The sequence below is a fragment of the Lampris incognitus genome, chromosome 3 (assembly GCF_029633865.1).
Source record: "Lampris incognitus isolate fLamInc1 chromosome 3, fLamInc1.hap2, whole genome shotgun sequence".
NCBI lineage: Eukaryota > Metazoa > Chordata > Actinopteri > Lampriformes > Lampridae > Lampris > Lampris incognitus.
The window spans coordinates 115,155,505-115,176,484 of record NC_079213.1 but is presented as its reverse complement, the minus strand read 5'-3'; the positions used below and the strand labels follow the sequence as shown (position 1 = coordinate 115,176,484).

The window sequence follows — 20,980 nt, the reverse complement described above, 5'->3', positions numbered from 1 at the left end:
ACATGAGACCTGAGTTAAAGGATGTTGATGATGAAATATGAGGTTTATAAGTCCAACATGTAGAAACTGTTAAATAAGGCCTTCAGCTACACCTGCTGAGGTACAGCCTGTGTGTGATGTCATGACGGGAAGGACATGAGACCTGAGTTAAAGGATGTTGATGATGAAATATGAGGTTTATAAGTCCAACATGTAGGAACTGTTAAATAAGGCCTTCAGCTACACCTGCTGAGGTACAGCCTGTGTGATGTCATGACGGGACGGACATGAGACCTGAGTTAAAGGATGTTGATGATGAAATATGAGGTTTATAAGTCCAACATGTAGGAACTGTTAAATAAGGCCTTCAGCTACACCTGCTGAGGTACAGCCTGTGTGTGATGTCATGACGGGACGGACATGAGACCTGAGTTAAAGGATGTTGATGATGAAATATGAGGTTTATAAGTCCAACATGTAGGAACTGTTAAATAAGGCCTTCAGCTACACCTGCTGAGGTACAGCCTGTGTGTGATGTCATGACGGGACGGACATGAGACCTGAGTTAAAGGATGTTGATGATGAAATATGAGGTTTATAAGTCCAACATGTAGGAACTGTTAAATAAGGCCTTCAGCTACACCTGCTGAGGTACAGCCTGTGTGATGTCATGACGGGACGGACATGAGACCTGAGTTAAAGGATGTTGATGATGAAATATGAGGTTTATAAGTCCAACATGTAGGAACTGTTAAATAAGGCCTTCAGCTACACCTGCTGAGGTACAGCCTGTGTGTGATGTCATGACGGGACGGACATGAGACCTGAGTTAAAGGATGTTGATGATGAAATATGTGGTTTATTAAGTCCAACATGTAGAAACTGTTAAATAAGGCCTTCAGCTACACCTGCTGAGGTACAGCCTGTGTGATGTCATGACGGGACGGACATGAGACCTGAGTTAAAGGATGTTGATGATGAAATATGAGGTTTATAAGTCCAACATGTAGGAACTGTTAAATAAGGCCTTCAGCTACACCTGCTGAGGTACAGCCTGTGTGTGATGTCATGACGGGACGGACATGAGACCTGAGTTAAAGGATGTTGATGATGAAATATGAGGTTTATTAAGTCCAACATGTAGGAACTGTTAAATAAGGCCTTCAGCTACACCTGCTGAGGTACAGCCTGTGTGATGTCATGACGGGACGGACATGAGACCTGAGTTAAAGGATGTTGATGATGAAATATGAGGTTTATTAAGTCCAACATGTAGGAACTGTTAAATAAGGCCTTCAGCTACACCTGCTGAGGTACAGCCTGTGTGATGTCATGACGGGACGGACATGAGACCTGAGTTAAAGGATGTTGATGATGAAATATGAGGTTTATTAAGTCCAACATGTAGGAACTGTTAAATAAGGCCTTCAGCTACACCTGCTGAGGTACAGCCTGTGTGTGATGTCATGACGGGACGGACATGAGACCTGAGTTAAAGGATGTTGATGATGAAATATGAGGTTTATTAAGTCCAACATGTAGGAACTGTTAAATAAGGCCTTCAGCTACACCTGCTGAGGTACAGCCTGTGTGATGTCATGACGGGACGGACATGAGACCTGAGTTAAAGGATGTTGATGATGAAATATGAGGTTTATTAAGTCCAACATGTAGGAACTGTTAAATAAGGCCTTCAGCTACACCTGCTGAGGTACAGCCTGTGTGTGATGTCATGACGGGACGGACATGAGACCTGAGTTAAAGGATGTTGATGATGAAATATGTGGTTTATTAAGTCCAACATGTAGGAACTGTTAAATAAGGCCTTCAGCTACACCTGCTGAGGTACAGCCTGTGTGTGATGTCATGACGGGACGGACATGAGACCTGAGTTAAAGGATGTTGATGATGAAATATGAGGTTTATAAGTCCAACATGTAGGAACTGTTAAATAAGGCCTTCAGCTACACCTGCTGAGGTACAGCCTGTGTGTGATGTCATGACGGGACGGACATGAGACCTGAGTTAAAGGATGTTGATGATGAAATATGAGGTTTATTAAGTCCAACATGTAGGAACTGTTAAATAAGGCCTTCAGCTACACCTGCTGAGGTACAGCCTGTGTGTGATGTCATGACGGGACGGACATGAGACCTGAGTTAAAGGATGTTGATGATGAAATATGAGGTTTATAAGTCCAACATGTAGGAACTGTTAAATAAGGCCTTCAGCTACACCTGCTGAGGTACAGCCTGTGTGTGATGTCATGACGGGACGGACATGAGACCTGAGTTAAAGGATGTAGATGATGAAATATGTGGTTTATTAAGTCCCACACGTGGAAATGTGTAAACAACATGAAGATGTTAGGGTTAATACTCCTGCCTGTGCCCCTGAGCAAGGCAATGGAAGAGGTGGAGTTGGTCCCCGGGCGCTGCCATGCAGCTGCCCACTGCTCCTGTACAATAGGTTGGTTACATGCAGAAGACACATTCACAGTAACCACACAACTGTACAATGACCAGATAAGGTGTTTTTTTCCCTTTGGCTTTTAAAGAAATGTGACTAAGGACGAGTGAAAAAACGCTTGTAGGCAAAACTTTTCTCTGAGAAGAGCCTGAAAAGCTTTCAGCTCCAAAGCATGGGGAGAAGGGGGGGGGCGAGAGAGAAGGAGAGGGAGGAGAGGGGGGAAAGAGAGCAAGAGAGGGAGACAGAGAGGGAGAGATAGAGAGGGAGGAGAGAGAGCGAGAGAGGGAGACAGAGAGGGAGAGATAGAGAGGGAGGAGAGAGAGAGAGCGAGGGGAGGGGGGAAAGAGAGCGAGAGAGGGAGAGAGAGAGAGAGAGAGGGAGAAAGGGAGGTGAGAGGGGGAAAGAGAGCAAGAGAGAGAGAGAGAGATAAAACAGAGAAAGGGAGAGAAAGGAAGTGGGTGTCTGATAAAAACAGGAGCAGAAGGTCTGTGTTAATCATTCATTTTCCTTCCTGTCTCTCAACCCTTTAACCTGACGTCCATCAATTCCCCGTCACTCTGACTGCCTGTCTGTCTGTCTGTCCCACATTCTGTCTGTCTGAGCAATGTCACCTAGTGTGTCAAACAGCCACCTGAGTAATCTGCTCTGTGTGTGTGTGTGTGTGTGTGCTTTCACACAGGGTGATGTGATGCGTCTAGTGCCGTAGTTAGAGGGAAGATGAATGCCTGCTTACCGCCGGCTTTTCTAACCTCTCGCTTCCAGCTTGCTGCCGCTGGCTAGGCCTTGTGGTGAACAAGGAAGCAGCCCAGTGTGTAAGCCTTCCCCCGCCAGTATATAGCATCTCCTTCGCCAAGACCTCTGCCAGACCTCTTTGTGGCCACACACGGTAACTGGGCACTCATGGCCTCAGGCAAGCTTGGTAGGGGATCTCAGAGCTGCAGTGGTCCCCAGAGTCTGTTCATGGCCAATCACTGCCCCGCTGCCTTATGGGAAGTCTATTGAGACAAAGGCTCGGGGAGCACACCCTGACCGAAAAGCAACGTGTTTGGTGGCACACATTAGGCGGTTCTTCAACATCTGGAGTTTCCGGCAGCCTCCTGAAACCATGATGGGTGACTGGTTGTACTGGGTATAAGCCCTTGTCACCAGGACCAACCTGTCATGGCAAAGACAGCACTACTAAGGACTGCGCACCCCCTGTGGCACTCTAAAAACCTCTTACCATGGTGTACAATATCTGCCTTACATTCAGCTGGGGTGTCTGGTGATGGGAGCAGGGCAGAATAGCCTAGGAGCTCCTAGTCAGAGCCCTGCACATCAACGTTATGGGGTATATGGTCACTATCAGCTGGGATTGAGTGGCAGCTGCTTTCAGCATACCCCTGTGTGACTGGGAAGCCCTATTTAGGGACCACACTACTAGAAAAGATGGCCTAAAAATTGTCCACTCAACCAACCTCCTGGGTAGAACACTGCACCTACCGGGAATTCCATCCTGCGGTACAAACAAGAAAATTATCCCATTCAAATTGGCAACATGGAATTAAGGACTCTCCTTGATAATGATGGCAACAGACCACACCAAAGGACCACGCTGACTGCTGAGGAACTACGACACTATAACGTAGATATCACTGCTCTCAGCAAAACCAGGTTCCCGGGTGAAGGCTCCCTGAGAGAGGAGGGAGGAGGGTATACTTTTTTCTGGAGAGGCTATCCCCTTGGCGGACAACATCAGCATGGTATTGGACTGGTAATCAAGAACAGCATTCTACACAGCCTCACTGAAACACCCACTGGACTAAGTAAGGGGCTAATTACCCTCCATATCCCCCCGGCAAAGGTATGCTTTGCCACTCTGTTAAGCGTATATGCACCAACACTACCATCTGAAAATGATGTGAAGGACAGCTTCTACCAGCAACTAGATGAGGCCCTTCATCGTTTCCCAAAAAAGGACAAGATCCTTCTTCTGGGAGACTTTAATACTAGGGTAGGAAAGAACAATGGTATATGGGGTGGAGTACTGGGTAGGCATGGGGTTGGTCAGGTTAATGCAAATGGTCTGAGGCCGTTAACACTCTGTGCATGACCTCACCGTTATGAACACACTGTTTCAGCAGAAGACCAAATACAAAACATCCTGGATGCACCCACGATCTAAACACTGGCACCTGGTTGATTATATCATAACAAGACGTATTGACACTAGAGATGTCTTGCTGACCCGGGCCATGAGAGGTGCAGAATGCTGGACAGATCACTGCCTGATCATGACCAAGCTCCACATCAAAGTGCGCCCCCCACAGCGTCTCAAGAAACCCATAAAAAAGTAACTGAACTGTGCTAAACTGAGGTCAGTCCCAGTATCAGGGTTCTTACACTTTTTCACCAATGATTTTCCATGACTTCTCCATGACTTCTCCAAAACCTTTTACTGAATTTCCATGACCAAAAGAAATTATTTTATCTCAATGGGACCACCGAAAACTAATTATCGTAACACTAAGTAAAATTAGGTTTACATCTGAAATGTATGGTGCCTCTCTAAAACAAAAAAAAAACACCAGACAGGCACACTTACATAGATTTTCTCATATTGTAATTCCAACGGTTTAACATTTTTATCAATGTCTCAAAAGACAAAAATGCCATCACATTTTCTGTCAGAGATAAACAGAGAGAAATAGTGCATTGGGGTAGGAATGCCAGTACTAACTACTGATTACTCAGTAATCAGTACATGAGTTGTCAATATAAAAAAAAGACATAACATAAATAAACTAAATAAATCTTCCAAAATTAACTTCCACTCCTAAAACTAGAGACGGAATGTGCAAAGTCTGGAACTCAATGTGTCGTCTTTAGTCTTTACTTCTGCTCCATCCCACAGCCTCACATGTAAATCCATTTGTTTGGACAGCAAATGGTGGTTTAGGCTTTCGTCAAACAGCACTACATATGCCTTTTGTTGGGACACTTCTGACAGTAAGAGTCTTTTAAAGTGTGGCGGAGCAAGCCCAAAAGTACAGACATAGGCACACTTGTTCTCACCACAGGTACATTTCGCTGCAATCTGGCTGTCCGGGAACATGGCGGCGAAAACACGGGTCGTGTCCTCGGATGACTTGAATGAGTAGTGTGAATTCATGACTTTTAGTGCCCACAGTATCTCCGCTTTGAGGACTTCATTTTTTGCAGAAACGTCCAAAGTTGTCTGCTTTGTTGCTGTGGAAACTGTAGTAGTGTTGCTGGATGTCCTCACAGCATCCGCGTTCATAAACTCACCTATGGGTATTGCGCTGCTAGCAACTGCGGCTACAGTCTTGTGTTTTTTCCCCTTCAAGTGGCTAACGAGCGCTGCCTCGCCCATATTCGAAATGTCAAATGTTTTACAGCACAGTTTGCATTTAGCACGTCTTGGGTCAGTGTCTTTTGCCAGCGATAACTGGCATTTACCCTTAAAAAGCCATGTATTATTGAAGCTGCACTTCCCTGGCATTTTGTCGAAATCGTCCGTTTGCTAGCAGAAGCAACTGCAGGCTAGTGGGCGTGCCTGCAGTTCCTGGGCGCTTGCACGCCGCATGCCCAGTAACACAGACTGAGCCAGACTGAATAAACTTTTCACACCACCAAAATATCACGACGGTCCGTGGCAATTTACATTTTGTTTGGGTTAATTGATGAAACTTTAGATATATTTCCATGACTTTTCCAAAACTTCTGAAAAAATATTATTTTCCATAACTTTTCCAGGGCCTGGAAATTGCATTTTAAAATTCCATGACTTTTCCAGGTTTTTCATGACTGTACGAACTCTGCAGTATGGAATGAGTTCCATCACTCTGTAGAAATGATGGCACAAGAGTTTGAGGCCATTCTGAGTTCTGACAATTCCATAGATCAGAAATGGACCTTCCTAACCTCATTGCTACATCAAGCTGCAGTTGACCCTATAGGCGACTGAGCCAGAAAGCATCAGTACTTGTTCAACGAGAACTCTGACACCATCACCCTGCTATAAATCATGCATAGGGCACACAGGGCTACTCTCAACTGCCCTGAATCCGCCATCTTTCAGCAGCCACGGCAAACAGCATATACGGAGACAAAAACAACCTTGTGCACTCTTCAAAATACATGGTGGATGAACACAGCTCACGAGATTCAATCATATGCTGACAGAAATGATATGCACAACTTCTGTAACTTTATAAAGACTATATATGGCCCTATGAACTGCTCTACCTGAAAGACCAAAAGTGGATCCTGGCAAGGTGGGCTAAACATTTTGAAGCTATACTTAACCAGCACTCACCAACTGACAAATCCATCCTGGAAGAGCTGCTAATTTGTCTGCCCATCCCAGACATTGACCACTCAACAACTTTTCAAGAAGTACTTGCAGCCATCAATTCCCTCAAAAACAATAACCCCCTTGCAGTGACGGTATCTTAGCAGAACTCCTAAAACAAGGAGGATACTTGTGCAACAGAATGAGCTATTAGTACATCCTGCAGGTCTGGGACCAGGCGAGTGTCCCTCAACAATGGAAGGACGCTAAAATTATCCCCCGGTACAAAAACAGGGGTGACAAGTCTATCTGCGGCAACAGTCGTTAGCTGTTGCAGGCAAGGTCTTAGCAAAGGTCATGCTATGCAGGATGGCGATGCACTTGACAGAACATCTGCTGCCAGAGTCACAATGTGGTTTCAGGAAGAACAGGAGTACTGTGGATATGATTTTCGTAGTAAAACAGCTACAAGAAAAGTGCCACGAACAACATCAGGACCTTTTCGTGGCTTTGTTGACCTCTAAAAAGCTTTTGACATTTTGAATCAAGAGCTACTTTGGAAAATCCAGAGAAAGTTTGGCTGTCCAAGCAAATTTGTGAACATTCAATCACAGTTCCATGATGGAATGTTGGCATGGGTGGGAATAGGAGGACAGGAATCAGTGCCCCACTGAAGTGAGGCAGGGGTGTGTGCTGGCACCAGTACTCTTCAACATTTTCCTTCTATATGTCACAAAGCTTTTTCATAAAGATCTGGAAGGCAGTAGTGGAATCACAATAGACTTTAGGCTAGATGGAAACCTCTTCAACATTTGAAGGTTCCGGGCAACCACCAAGTTGTCTGCAGTGCAGGTCCTTGAGCTGTAGTACGCTGGCTCTTCTAGCTCAAACACCAGAAGACCTGCAAACCATCATTGCCGCAATGGTGAATGCCTACAGCAGGCTGGGTCTATCAGTCAACATCACCAAGACTGAGGTGTTATGCCAATGGAGGTCCAGACCCTCACGCACTATGCCTGTCTTCACAATAGAATACCAAACACTCTCCATTGTTCCATCTTTCAAATACTTGGGCAGCGTCCTTTCTGAGGGCTGCAACACTGATCACGAAATTCACAATAGTATCAAACAAGCCTCTGTGGCCTTTGGCAAACTCCGACGTAAGGTCTTCCAAAACAAACACCTTCACACCAAAATTGCCATTTACAATGCGGTCTGCAACACAACTCTCCTACACAGCTGTGAAGCCAGCGTCACATACAGTCGCCACCTAAGGTTGCTGGAGCAATTCCACATAAGGTGTCTGCAGCGAATCATGGGGATCACGTGGCGTGACCGTGTTCCTTATGCTGAGATTTTTGCTAGGACAAACTGCAAGAGCACAGAAGCCACAGTCACTGACACCAACTGCGCTGGCTTGAGCATGTCATCAGGATGCCTCAAGAACACCTACCACATCAAGTCCTGTATGGACAGCTTCATCTGGACCGCTGGTCCGCAGGTGGTCAGAAGAAGCAATACAAAGACCAGCTAAAAACATGGCTGAAGAAGTGTTGTATCAACCCCTTGAGACTGGAGCAAGCTGCCATCAATTGTTCCAACTGGCGGGAGATCTGCCACAGAGGTGTAGAACAGCTGGGAATGGAGAAGAATGTGAAAAAACAACAGAAAAGACTAAGGAGACACACAACCATGCCTGCCCCGACTGACTCACACTTCATATGCCAACGTGCAATAAAACTTGTGGATCAAGAACTGGACTCTACAGTCATCAAAGACCACACCGTTAACGAGGAGGGACATCATCATCGGAGTCGATGGACTACCAGCAGGCGTGTGTGTGTTTGTTGACAGTGTTAAACCCTACTAGTATGTCACAGAAAATTGAATCAGTTCATCCGGACACATTTATTGAGCGAAATTAACTGATTCCAGATGAACTGATTCAACTTTTGGTGATTTCTATGTTCGGTTTCATTTTCATTTTCATTTCGGTGATTTCAGCTGTGCCCGAGGAGGAAATGCCGAGGGTGTTCTGACAGGACGCGGAAGCAGGGAGGGCTAAGCTAACTGCTAGCTCATGCAGACTGGCGGTTCCAACAGTCCGCCTGGCTGGTGTTTGTTTTCTTGGACAGTGATTTTTTTTGTTTAGTTTGGATATATGTGTTAGTTTGGATATATGTGCTCTTGTAGCTTTTGGATGTGTTTTTGTCTTTGTGTTGTACTGCTGTGGGCTGGGGGAAATTATGTTTCGTTTCATTTCATGTACACAAGTGCATGAAGTGAAATGACAGTGTTCCTGATTCCTGATTTCCTTACCTGTATTACGGAGCATGCATAAAAACCTACCGATGTGTGTGTGTGTGTGTGTGTGTGTTAGGAAGTTCTGAGTTGGGTGCCTGGGTAGCGTAGCATTCTGTTCCGTTGCCTACCAACACGGGGATCTCCGTTTCGAATTCCCATGCTACCTCCGGCTTGGTCGGGCCTCCCTACAGACACAATTGGCCGTGTCTGCGGGTGGGAAGCCGGATGTGGGTATGTGTCCTGGTTGCTGCACTAGTGCCTCCTCTGGTCAATTGGGGAGCCTGTTCAGGGGGAACTGGGGGGAATAGTGTGATCTTCCTACATGCTACATCCCCCTGGCGAAACTCCTCACTGTCAGGTAAAAAGAAGCGGCTGGTGACTCCACGTGTATCAGAGGAGGCATGTGGTAGTCTTCAGCCTCCCCGGATCAGCAGAGGGGGGGGGGGGGGGGCGAGACCGGGACGGCTCAGACAGCAGGGTGATTGGCCAAGTACATCTGGGGAGAAAAAGGAGGGAGAAAAAATCCAAAAAAAGAAAAAAAGGAAGTTCTGGAGTTCTTAGCTGTCACAGCGTCAGCGGCCTCCTACAGCCTGCAGGTTACACCAGTACACACACGGACAGAAAAAAATAGATGGGGCAAGAATTTCTTTTTAGAGACTGTAACTGGTGATGATTCCTAACAACAGCTTATTAAACTCTGTGTGATGTCTTTAACAGAAGGTCTGTCTGTGTATCTGTTCGTGTCCTTCTGTCGTTTCCCAGGATGGGTGTGGAAATCACACACACACAAGGGGCCTAGACACCCCTATACACATTCACACTATATGTACCTATAGAGCCATGTGACAAGAGCTGTACGAAGACATGCTAGAGACATTTGGTGAGTAAGAAGGCGAGGACTGTCCAGGCTGGTAGAAGGACAGAAAAGACAGTGGACAGATGGGTGATGGTGGACAGTGATAATACTGGTCAGTTTTGTCCTTCTGATGATGCGACGGTGTGGAGAGGAGAGTGTTCAGCTCAGACAGGTTGCCATGGTATCCTACCTTATGTACAGCTTACTCTATATAATCTGTGTGTGTGTGTGTGTGGGGGGGGGGGGTTATTACAGCTGATGCTAGCTCTGATAGCAGACTGGCGTTAAATGCCACCACTAAGCTGGCGCCTGGCCCAGATACAACACTCCATCAAAATGTAAAGCACCTTTCCTGACGAGCCAGGGGAGGACAGACAAGCCAGCGCTCGGAGATGTAATTAATTAAACGCTCCATAGAGCCCAGCTGAGCTCATCACAGCCCCTCACCCAGACATTAGAGATGCCCAACATGTTGTCATTGGATGACAGAACAGAGACAGAGAGACAGAATGATGATGGGTAGAGACAAATGAATGATGATGATGATGATGGAGGAGTGACAGGAGAGGTAATGATCTCAAAGACTCCAACCTGTTCAGAGGAGGAGGATTTGTATCAAGCGCTGGTTTAAACCATCAGACTGACACACAGCATGCCTCCAAATTCTCCAGCTCTCAGTCCGACTGAGCATTTGTGGGACATGCAGGACTGACAAGTCCGATCCACGGCGGCTCCCCCTCGCAACTTACAGGACTTGAAGGATCTGCTGCTAATGTTTGGTGCCATATACCACAGGACACCTTCAGGGGTCCTGCAGAGTCCATGCTTTGGCAGGTCAGTGCTGTTTTGGTGGCAGATAGAGGGGAGGACCAAGAGCACATTAGACCTGCTCATCATTAGTAAGCCTAACAGACTTCCAAATGAAATTAGTCAGAACTGCTTTACAACATTAATTTGTTTAGCCATGTTAGTGTGGCGGCCTAGTGTATTACATGACAGCCTGATGTTAGAGCCATCCTCCAGAAATGTGTCCACCACTCACAACTCTTGCTTATTTATTTCACCACGACAGTTGGGAAAGAAAGAGTCCTTTCTGTTTTATCGAAGAACTTCATCCATCCATCCATCATCCTAACCACTTATCCTGCTCAGGGTCATGGCCCGCAGGATGCTGGAGCCTGTCCCAGCAGTCACTGGGCGGCAGGCGGGGGAGACACCCTGGACAGGCCGCCAGGCCATCACAGGGCCCCCCCCCACACACACATACACACACATATACACACACACACATATACACACACACACACACACACACACACACACACACACACACACACACACACATATTCACACCTCAAGACACTTTTCTGTTGTTGCCATCCTTTGTCTTGTTACCAAGGACTCTGACTGGAAACTGAGAGTGTGCGAGATCAAGCAACACGCACAATGACTCACATTCAGACAACTTTATTTGTCCCAGCAGGGCGATTCAGTTCCACAATCTACCCACACCATACACACCATACACACACACACTCACAGACAAGCGGCAATCAGCAGTATGTCGGAGACAACAGACAGATCAGTACATGGGCAAGAGATGCACACTGTCGCCCTCGTGTGGCCATGCATGCAGACCCACACGAGGACCAGGCGAAGGACAAAAACTCACATAGGTTAAATGAATAGAATTAATAAATCAAGCATCCCAAGATGCATTGCTCATTACATTCCCCCACTACAGTCAGTGAACGTACAGGCCCACAAGCCATGTGGAAAACAGACAAGGTATAAACCAACTGTTGTGGTTTCAAACAACATAAATCATCATTTAAAATGACACATCTCAGCATTCAACAGCCTGGTAGCAGAAGGAATGAAGGACCTAGAATAGCGATTTGTTCCCCTAGGGGGCGCTTGATAGCACCGGCCTGAGGCATTAAAGTGAACTGACTGGACAGGACGAGGTCAGATTGGCTAACAATTCCTTTTGCTTTGTGGGCCACACGTTTCTCCCAGAGGGAGCACAAGTCTCTCTGCTGGACTCCCATTTTCCATGAGCAGACCAGCACCATACTGTTTAGGCTGTTCCTGTCCTTCACAGTCAACCCATTAAACCAACAAATAGACTTTCAATAAATGACTGGTAGAAAATACACGAGATGGTGTTACACACATTAAAGGAGTTCAGCTTCTGCAGTAAGTGAATTCTTTGTTGTCCACGCTTGACAATTAAATCTGTGTTCACATCGAACTTGAGTTGGGAGTCGAACACGGTTCCCAAGTACTTATAAGTGTCAACAATTAGAACATCCTCACCATGTATAGTGCTAGCTTTGGTTTATCACCGTTTCTCCTAAAATCAATGATAAGTTCCTTAGTTTTTGACACGTTAAGGTCAAGGAAGTCATCATCGCACCACTCAACAAAGGCAGATAGGACACAACCGTGATCTGACTCCGAGCTCTGAAGAACAGACAAGAGTACAGTATTGTCAGAGGATTTCACCAGGTACCTGCCCTCTTTAGAAGACCTGCACATGTCTGTATACAACATAAAAAGCAGGGGGGGAAAAACACAACCCTGCAGTGAGCCCCTGTTTGAGACCAGCACATTGGACATGAGTCCATTAATTAAAACCTGCTGGGTTCTGTCTGTTAAAACGTTTAAAAGCAACATTAAAAGCTGATCGGGTAAATTAAAATAAGACGCAAGCCGCTCAATCAAAATGTGAGGTTGAATCTGAATCTATAAATCTCAAAACCCTAGCCTTGATTTATATCACATCAAAATGGCGCCACAGATGGTAGCCTCGGTTCGGCACTTTCTTGCACTTTTTCTGTTTTTGATTATTTGTTTAGTTCCCAGCGCCCACTCACTGATCACATACAACGGGGAAGAATTTTGAAGCCTCCAACTGTCCACTGGACAAAATAAACTGACTTTTTTACCGACGTTAACAAAACGTTTTAACGAAAGTCTTGCTGAACTCCTGGCTGGTACAGCCCTGGGCAGAATACAAAGAAGACGCCAAAGGGGTAAGCAAGCCGCAGCGCTTGTTAAACTGTGGGGATTTAGAACCGCACTCCTGTCAATCCACCTGGCGAATCTCCGCTCTCTGGCCAACAAAATGGACAAACTGCTACTCCTAAACAGAAAAACTTGGACTTTTCCAGACCTGCTGCCCTGGGTCTCACTGAAACCTGGCTAAGTGAGCATATCATGAACAGCACACTTCATCTGCTACAGTTCCAACTCCCCTGGGCAGACCACAAAACAGAGATATCAGTAAAAAAAAAAGGGGTGGCGGCATATGCTTCTACATAAATGAAGGTTGGTGTACGGATGTTAGACAGGAAGAAATGGAAACGGATGATCCGCTGTGGCGACCCCTAACGGGAGCAGCCGAAAGTAGTAGTAGTAGTGTACAGATGTCACAGTGTTGAAGAAATCATGCAGCCCTCACTTAGAGCCCTTTTTCATTGACTCCAAACTATTCTACTCACCGCGGTAGTTTTCATCAATGTATTCTGGTCGGTGTCTATATCCACCCCAGGCCTGTGTTAAAGAGGTGTTAAAACACCTGGCTGATCAAATTACAAACATGGAGCACAAATATCCAGACTCATTCTTGGGGATTTTAACAGAGCAAACCTCAGCCACGAACTGTCAAAATACAGACAACATGTTAAATGTCCCACCAGGGACAAAAACACTCTGGATCATCGCTACACAATATTTAAGGACGCCGCAGACCGGTCAGAGTGCCCATGCTGACTCTGTCCACCATCGAAAGGGCCTACAATGGACATATGAGCATCAGAACTGGACCATGGAGCAATGATAAATCACGTTTTCTTTTACATCATATGGATGGCCGGGTGCATGTGCGTTGTTTAACTGGGGAAGTGATGGCACCAGGATGCACTATGGGAAAAAGGAAAGCCGGCGGAGGAAGGGTTATGCTCTGGGCAATCTTCTGCTGGGGAAACACTGGGTCCTGCCATTCATGTTGATATCACGTACCACCTACCTAAACATCACTGCAGACCAGGTACACCCCTTCAGGGCAACAGTATTCCCTGATGGCAGGGGCCTCTTTCAGCAGGGTAATGCTCCCTGCCACACTGCACACATTGTTCAGAAATGGTTTGAAGAACATGACAAAAGGTTCAAGGTGTTGTCTTGGCCTCCAAATTCCCCAGATCTCAATCCAATTGAGCATCTGTGGGATGTGCTGGAAAAAAAACGTCCAATCCTTGGAGGCCCCTTCTCACAACTTACAGGGCTTAAAGGATGTGCTGCTAACATCTTGGTGCCAGATACCAGAGGACACCTTCAGAGGTCTTGTGGAGTCCATGCCTCGACAAGTCAGAGCTGTTTTGGCGGCACAAAGGGGGACCTACACAATATTAGGCAGGTGGTTTTAATGTTTGGCTGATCAGGTAATATATATACATATATATACATATATGTGTGTGTGTATATAGGTGTGTATGTATATATAGGTGTGTATGTATATACGTATATATATATTCCGCTCCTCATTAGTCGAGCACTCAACACCATTGACGGTTTTTGAAAAAAAAAAACGCTATATATATATATTTACCAGTAAGTCAAGTAAATTCTTTAGCACTCATCAGCTGATGAGTGCTTATAGCATGAAAAAGGCTTGTACTGTCTCATAAAGAATTTACTTGACTCACTGGATTATTTTGCTCATTTGTTGAGCACTTTCCCTACCATTGGGTGTTTCTTTAAACAAAGTTATATATATATATATATATATATATATATATATATATATACCTGGTTCATAGTATAATAGTATAATATAGACACAGATGAAGGAAAGCAGGAAAAGAAATAAAAAGGAACGACAGCCAATGATTTTGGTTTCTTTTGTCTACGTAGTACATAAGATGTTTTTATAGTAGTACATAAGATGTTTTTCATCTTTTTCAACCTTGAGAAAGCATTTGATTCTCTTCCGAGAGCCACTTTGGGAGATGTGCTATCCAAATCTGGATGCCCTGACCACTTCATCCAGATGATTTGCGCCCTACATGATGACATGAAAGCCCGTTTCTGTTTCCGTGGAACCCTTTCTGAGCCTTTCCCCATTAATTGTGGAGTAAAGCAAGGCTGTGTTCTAGCGCCTACATTATTTTCCTTATACCTGGCTGCTTTCTTACAGAAGACAGATCGGTCACCCGATGGTAAAGTCAACATCCGTTACCGCTTCAATGGCAGCCTGTTCAATCTCCAGCACTTGAAGTCTAAGAACAAGACATCCACCAACGCCCTCATTGAGCTTCAATATGCCGATGATAATGCTGCTCCTGCCATGACTCCAGAAGGTCTTCAGTCGATCACCAACTCCTTTGTTCAGGCCTATGAAAGTTTTGGCTTTTCTGTGAACATCAAGAAAACCAAAACGCTTGCTGTTGTGCCTCAGGATACCCCAGGAGTTCCGCTTCAAATCACCATCCATGGCCAACCTTTAGAACAAGTTCTATCCTTTCAGTACCTTGGAAGTATCCTTGAAGAAACATGCAGTCTAGAACCGGACATCACCAACAGACTGAAAGCTGCCCACACTGCCTTTGGCCGACTTTCTCACTGTGTTTTCTATGGATGTGATCAACCAAAATCATGGCTTACAGTGCAGTGGTTCTTTCAACCCTCCTATATGGTTGTGAAGCCTGGACCCTCTACAAATACCAAATCCATAAACTAGAACGCTTCCACCTGCAAAAACTAAGAAGTATTCTGGGAATTTCCTGGCAGGAACAAGTCACCAATAATCAAGTTCTCAAAAGAGCCGATCTCCTTTCCATGGAGACGACAATTGAACATCTCCAGCTGTGGTGGCTTGGCCACATCCAGAGGATGCCAAACGACAGACTCCTGAAACAAGTTTTATACTCCGAACTGACTGAAGGTCAAAGAAAAAGAGGAGCTCCCAAAAAACTCTACAAGGACTGTATCAAGGGAACGCTGATCACCTTCAACATCAACCCTAAGAACTGGGAAAAAGTAGCGGAAAATCGAAAACACCGGAGAGCTGCCTGCCTGGCTGGTTCCATCAAGGCTGAAAGAGACAAATGAATACATGCGGAAGAAAAGCGCCGCTGCCGAAAAATCCACCAAGAACAGACAGCTGCAGGAATGGGTCCACCCCCTACTATCTCCTGTCCACACTGTTCCAGCCTCTTCTATTCTCACCTTGGATGGTCAAGCCATCTTCGTTTTAAGCACACACCTTAATCTTTTGGAATGGATCCTCGGACACGAGCGACGCCAATGATGACGACATAAGATGAAATGACAAATAAATTGTTCCTGATTTCTCTTGTTTTTTGTGCTTCTCGGGTCAGTATTCAACGACTCTGTAGGACTGAACGGGCTCCAGCTGACAACATGTTTGAACCCAGGGCTAGTTTGTCATTATAGATGCGGGATCGACAGAGTGGACTATGTGTTTAGTGAGATGCCTCCACATCAGAACCAGTTCAGAGCCACTACAGCGAATATCACATGACTGGTGTGACTAGCAAATATCATGTGACTTGTGAACATCATGATGGCAAGTAAATATCACATTATGTCTAGCACACATCGTACTATGACTGGTATGGATCATAACATGACTAGTAAATATCAGTAGGTGTTACTGAGTGGTACTGAATAAACAAAGTAAATGAGTCAGATGGGAGCCTGGACTGGCTGACTGACTCTGTTGTTTTTCTCAGTAGACAATACAGCCATCACAGTAACCTGGTATCTACTGAAGGAGGCTGAACATGACCCACTGTCTAAACACTTCCTGTGTTTAAACCTGTCTGTCTATAGTGTACCTTATACCAGTGGTACTCACTAATTTTCTTAGGGGAGCCACTTATGAGTAAGATCATTCCTCAAACAGCCACAGAGCTTGCAAAACATTTCGCAAATACAAAGCTACACACACAGGCTATACGTCTACCCATGATCCCACGCTGTTACGTAGCCTACATTCTTTGACGTATCTTCAGTATGCTGCCATCTGCTGGATAATTCATTTCAATGTGCTAAAACAGGACAAAAGCAGAACCTATAGAAGTTATAGCTACGTTCTTATTGTTATCAGTGGATCTATATGAGGTGCAAAACAAAGCCTCACGAGCCGCATGCAGCTCGCGAGCCGCGTGAAGAGTAACACTGCCTTATATCACACACACACACACACACACACACACACACACACACACACACACACACACACACACACACACACACACACACACACAGGCCTCTGTTGACATCTTGTTGAACTATTAATAGCCTAACCACCAGCCTGTCAACACCACCACCAACCGTGGAGGGAGAGTGACATATGGGTGGGGCCTTGTGGGAGGAAAGATGAATGACCAGGGGCATCATTTAAAAAACTCAGCATAGATTCCACCCTAAAGGGTGTCCGGGTGGCATGGTGGTCTACTCCGTTACCTACCAACATGGGGATCGGCGGTTCGAATCCCCGTGTTACCTCCGCTTTGGTCGGGCATCCTCACAGACACAATTGGCCATGTCTGTGGGTGGGAAGCTGGATATGTGTCCTGGTTGCTGCACTAGCACCTCCTGTAGTCGGTCGGGGTGCCTGTGCAGGGGGGAGGGGGAACTGGGGGGAATAGCGGGATCCTCCCACGTCCCCCTGGTGAAACTCCTCACTGTCAGGTGTAAAGAAGCGGCTGGTGACTCCACATGTATCGGAGGAGGCATGTGGTAGTCTGCAGCCCTCCCCGGATCAGAAGAGGGGGTCGAGCAGCAACTGGGATGGCTCGGAGGAGTGGGGTAATTGGCCAAGTACAATTGGGGAGAAAAAAAAAAGGGGGGGGGAAATTCCATCCTAAAATATACAAATCTCTGACTCTACGTACGCACAAAAATATTCAGCTCTATAAAACCGTGCAGCGCACACTTACACGCAGTCTCCTCGTTATAAACACCTACCTGCGTTGACTTATGTACACTGTACTCCTCCCATGTGTCGTACTACAATCACCCATAAATGGTCGATGCTACACAGCTCATGAATATGCTAACATTTCTAATAAGCTTTGTTGGGCTCTCATAGCAGGAAAGATGACGACGTTGACTTCAGAAAGAAGGACACATCTGCAGGTTGAAGACGGAGCTGCTCATCGCTGAGGTCTGGCACCATAATGCTGTCTGCAGGCCTCAGTAGAAGTATCTCAAACAACAGGAAACAACTCGAATGGCAAGATGCCATGGCAGCAGGGAACAGTGTCGGCTCCACACTGCAAAATGTTGCCCAAGTAAAAAATGTACTTAATGAAATGTGTACTGTAAGACAAGAACATGTAAAGAAGTACCATTTGTCTGGCCTGTTCAGAGTAGGCGCATCAGTTGTTCATGTAATGGCATCGCTGCAGGAGTTTGTTCAATATCACAAACATAATCCCAGATTTCTCCTTGATGCTGTATGAGAAAGCAGCCGTCTATAAGCTGCTCAGCATTCACGGCCCACGGGTTTCTAGACTTTTCTGCAACCAGGTTGATGAGACCATAAACAAAATCAGTTCTAGAACTCCAGCTACTCCTGCAGATCCTGTCTTACCAAATTCATATCAGCCAGCTGGCGTTGGAACGTCCCTGCTGCCAGTGAGCCCAGAGTGGTCAGCAACTGGATCTGACCAGGGGTGGAGCTGTTCCACCGGGTGGGTCGTTCCAAAGCAGGTCCCAGTTCAGCATAGATTCCCAAGAGAATGGCTCTTGACTATCTGAATCGGCTTATTAGCCATTTATCACCATGAGCTAGAGTCCTCATGGTCCCTGCACACGTGTTCACGTCTAAATCTTCTGTTGCCACATCTTCCAGCGACGCTAAAGCAGCCATCACTTTGCAGTAAACAAGTCACCATGAGCATGTTTACAGCCCTTGTGCCCAGCAGCGACACGGAGTTCAACATCCCCTTATAAAAGCATTGATAGAGTAGTGGACAGGTGGTGGCGGCTTCATCTGTGTTTTCTTATCTGAGGACTGAGCTTCATGTTGTGATCTCGTCATCGGGCATCGCTGATTCCCGTGTCTGACAAACGATGCGTAAGCTCAGCCCATGGGTTAGAGGATGTGCAGAAATGTGACACTTTTTCACACAGATTTTTTTCTACAGATCTCGACGCTTGCGGTGAAAGATGGGTACACACATTTCACCCCAGTTTAGCAACTGCTTTGTGCGTAGCAGCCTTTATAAAAGAGGTTCCTGGTCTTATGTAAGCACAGGGCATGTCCACATCAAGACAAAGAGAGAAACCCACGGCTGAGCCACACCGGAAGACTAATACCCTTTTCCCACTAGAATTAGCACATACATGTAGGTTTGTTAAATGTGGGAAAACCCGCTAAAAATAGGCGACTGACTCTTTTCCCACTGCCAGTAGACCAACCTGCCCTTCTGGGTTTTTCTTCTGGCGTCTCTATCGGCATGTTTCCGGTGTGACTGGGGGAAAAACAGTTAAAAGCAGCATGGAGGCCAGTGAAAATGTTCCGGTGGTTATTTCTTTTTTATATCCGTTACTTATTCAGGCTCTCTTTCAAACTCAGCGCCGGTTCATTTGGAACAATGCTCGAGCGCTGCTTGTACAGAGACGGATGGGATGGGTGGCTGAGATAACCAAGAAGTTACCGATGGAGGCGTCAGAGCATCGTGCTGGGAAAGGGGTAAAAACTAGTGTGTCAGCCCAGGTGTCATGTTTCCATCATTGCCAGTCGGAGCTGGAGCCGACAAATACCCGTGACTCCTGCAGAGTTACTTGTCCTGGGACTGAATGCCGACTACAACCTTCCCCACTAAAGACAAAAGCCAGATGTTAGTGGGTGTCAGTGGGTAAGAGGCTTAAGTTCCAAGCACAGAAATGTTGGTGCTTCATTTCAGGAAGGATAACAAGGGTTTAGCACTGCCTATTTGCCCAGGCAGGTAAGTATGTGGGTGTGTGGGTGTGTGTGTGTGTGTGTTTAGTTCTGGACATTTCTCTGTGAATGTGATCAGCTGCTGGTTTATGAATGAGAGAGACAGCGAGAGAGAAAAAGAGAGAGAGAGAGAGAAAGAGAGAGAGAGAGAGAAAGAGAGAGAGACTTGGTCATCAAACCTTGGTGATGAGGATCCGGTAACATTCCAGCAGGTGTTGGTCGCTGTGGCAACCAGAAAGCAGCTGCCAAACCTCGGCCCTAAGAGCTTCAGGGACCCCTGGCTTTACCAGAGAGGACAGGCCCTTTGGTCGCGTGGACAGGTTTCCATGCCTGGAAGATGAAACACACACACACATTCAGAGGCCACGTTAGCTTGGCAACATATTTAGGTTCTATGGCTTAAACATGTAAGTAAATGTGTTTATTGATAAACCCAATGTTTGATTTCCGCTTCTTCTAAGGTAAGACATTCAAATATCGTCCATCATCTAGATTTCTATCCAACATGGTGACTGCTCCCAATTTCACCACTCAAAAAAACAAACAAAAACAGTACAACTTTATTTAGGAAGAGGTATGAAGGTATGAAAGGTCTTTTTTCTGGAGAGTCAACAGTGAGCCGTACCATCTATTCAGGATTCCCCCCCATGACTCCAGAATCTTCTCTGGACACTCCTTGGACACGTCTCCTGTGCCGCTTGAGATCTCACTGTCGCTGTCTAGAGAGAGAACACAAGTCCCCCCCCCCAAACAAAGACAAGTTATTAAATCGATGATCACTGACTTTTCCATGTCGTTCATGACTTTATGAACACTGTTCCCATACGACAACACGTGAGTAGAATGTAGACGATGGCTGTTTCTCAATATGTGTACTTGTCTGTACATTTGTTCTTGTGAACTCTTAAATGTCATCTGTCATGGCCCAAGTGCTGTCCAAAAACACAATTTCACATTTCGTTAGGAATATTTCAAATGATTAAACCCAGACACTGAGGATGCACAGGCCAGTGCATTCTTAGTGCTGGTCCCATGCCCAGATAAATGGGGAGGGTTGTGTCAGGAAGGGCATCTGGCTAAGAGAAGTGGCTAATGATGA

General features: G+C 45.9%; 1 protein-coding gene across 4 annotated transcripts in view; it reads right to left on the bottom strand.

Moving 5' to 3' along the window:
- The window catches only part of rabgap1l (RAB GTPase activating protein 1-like), a 249,462-nt gene that overhangs the window by 180,998 nt on the left and 47,484 nt on the right, over window positions 1–20,980 (bottom strand). For all 4 annotated transcript variants that reach the window (XM_056275886.1, XM_056275888.1, XM_056275887.1 and 1 more), the window contains exons 12-13: window positions 20,507–20,600; window positions 20,061–20,211 (exon numbers count right to left, since the gene is read on the bottom strand). In XM_056275886.1, coding sequence (XP_056131861.1) covers window positions 20,061–20,211; window positions 20,507–20,600 — 245 coding nt within the window. The remainder of the gene's footprint in view (window positions 1–20,060; window positions 20,212–20,506; window positions 20,601–20,980) is intronic.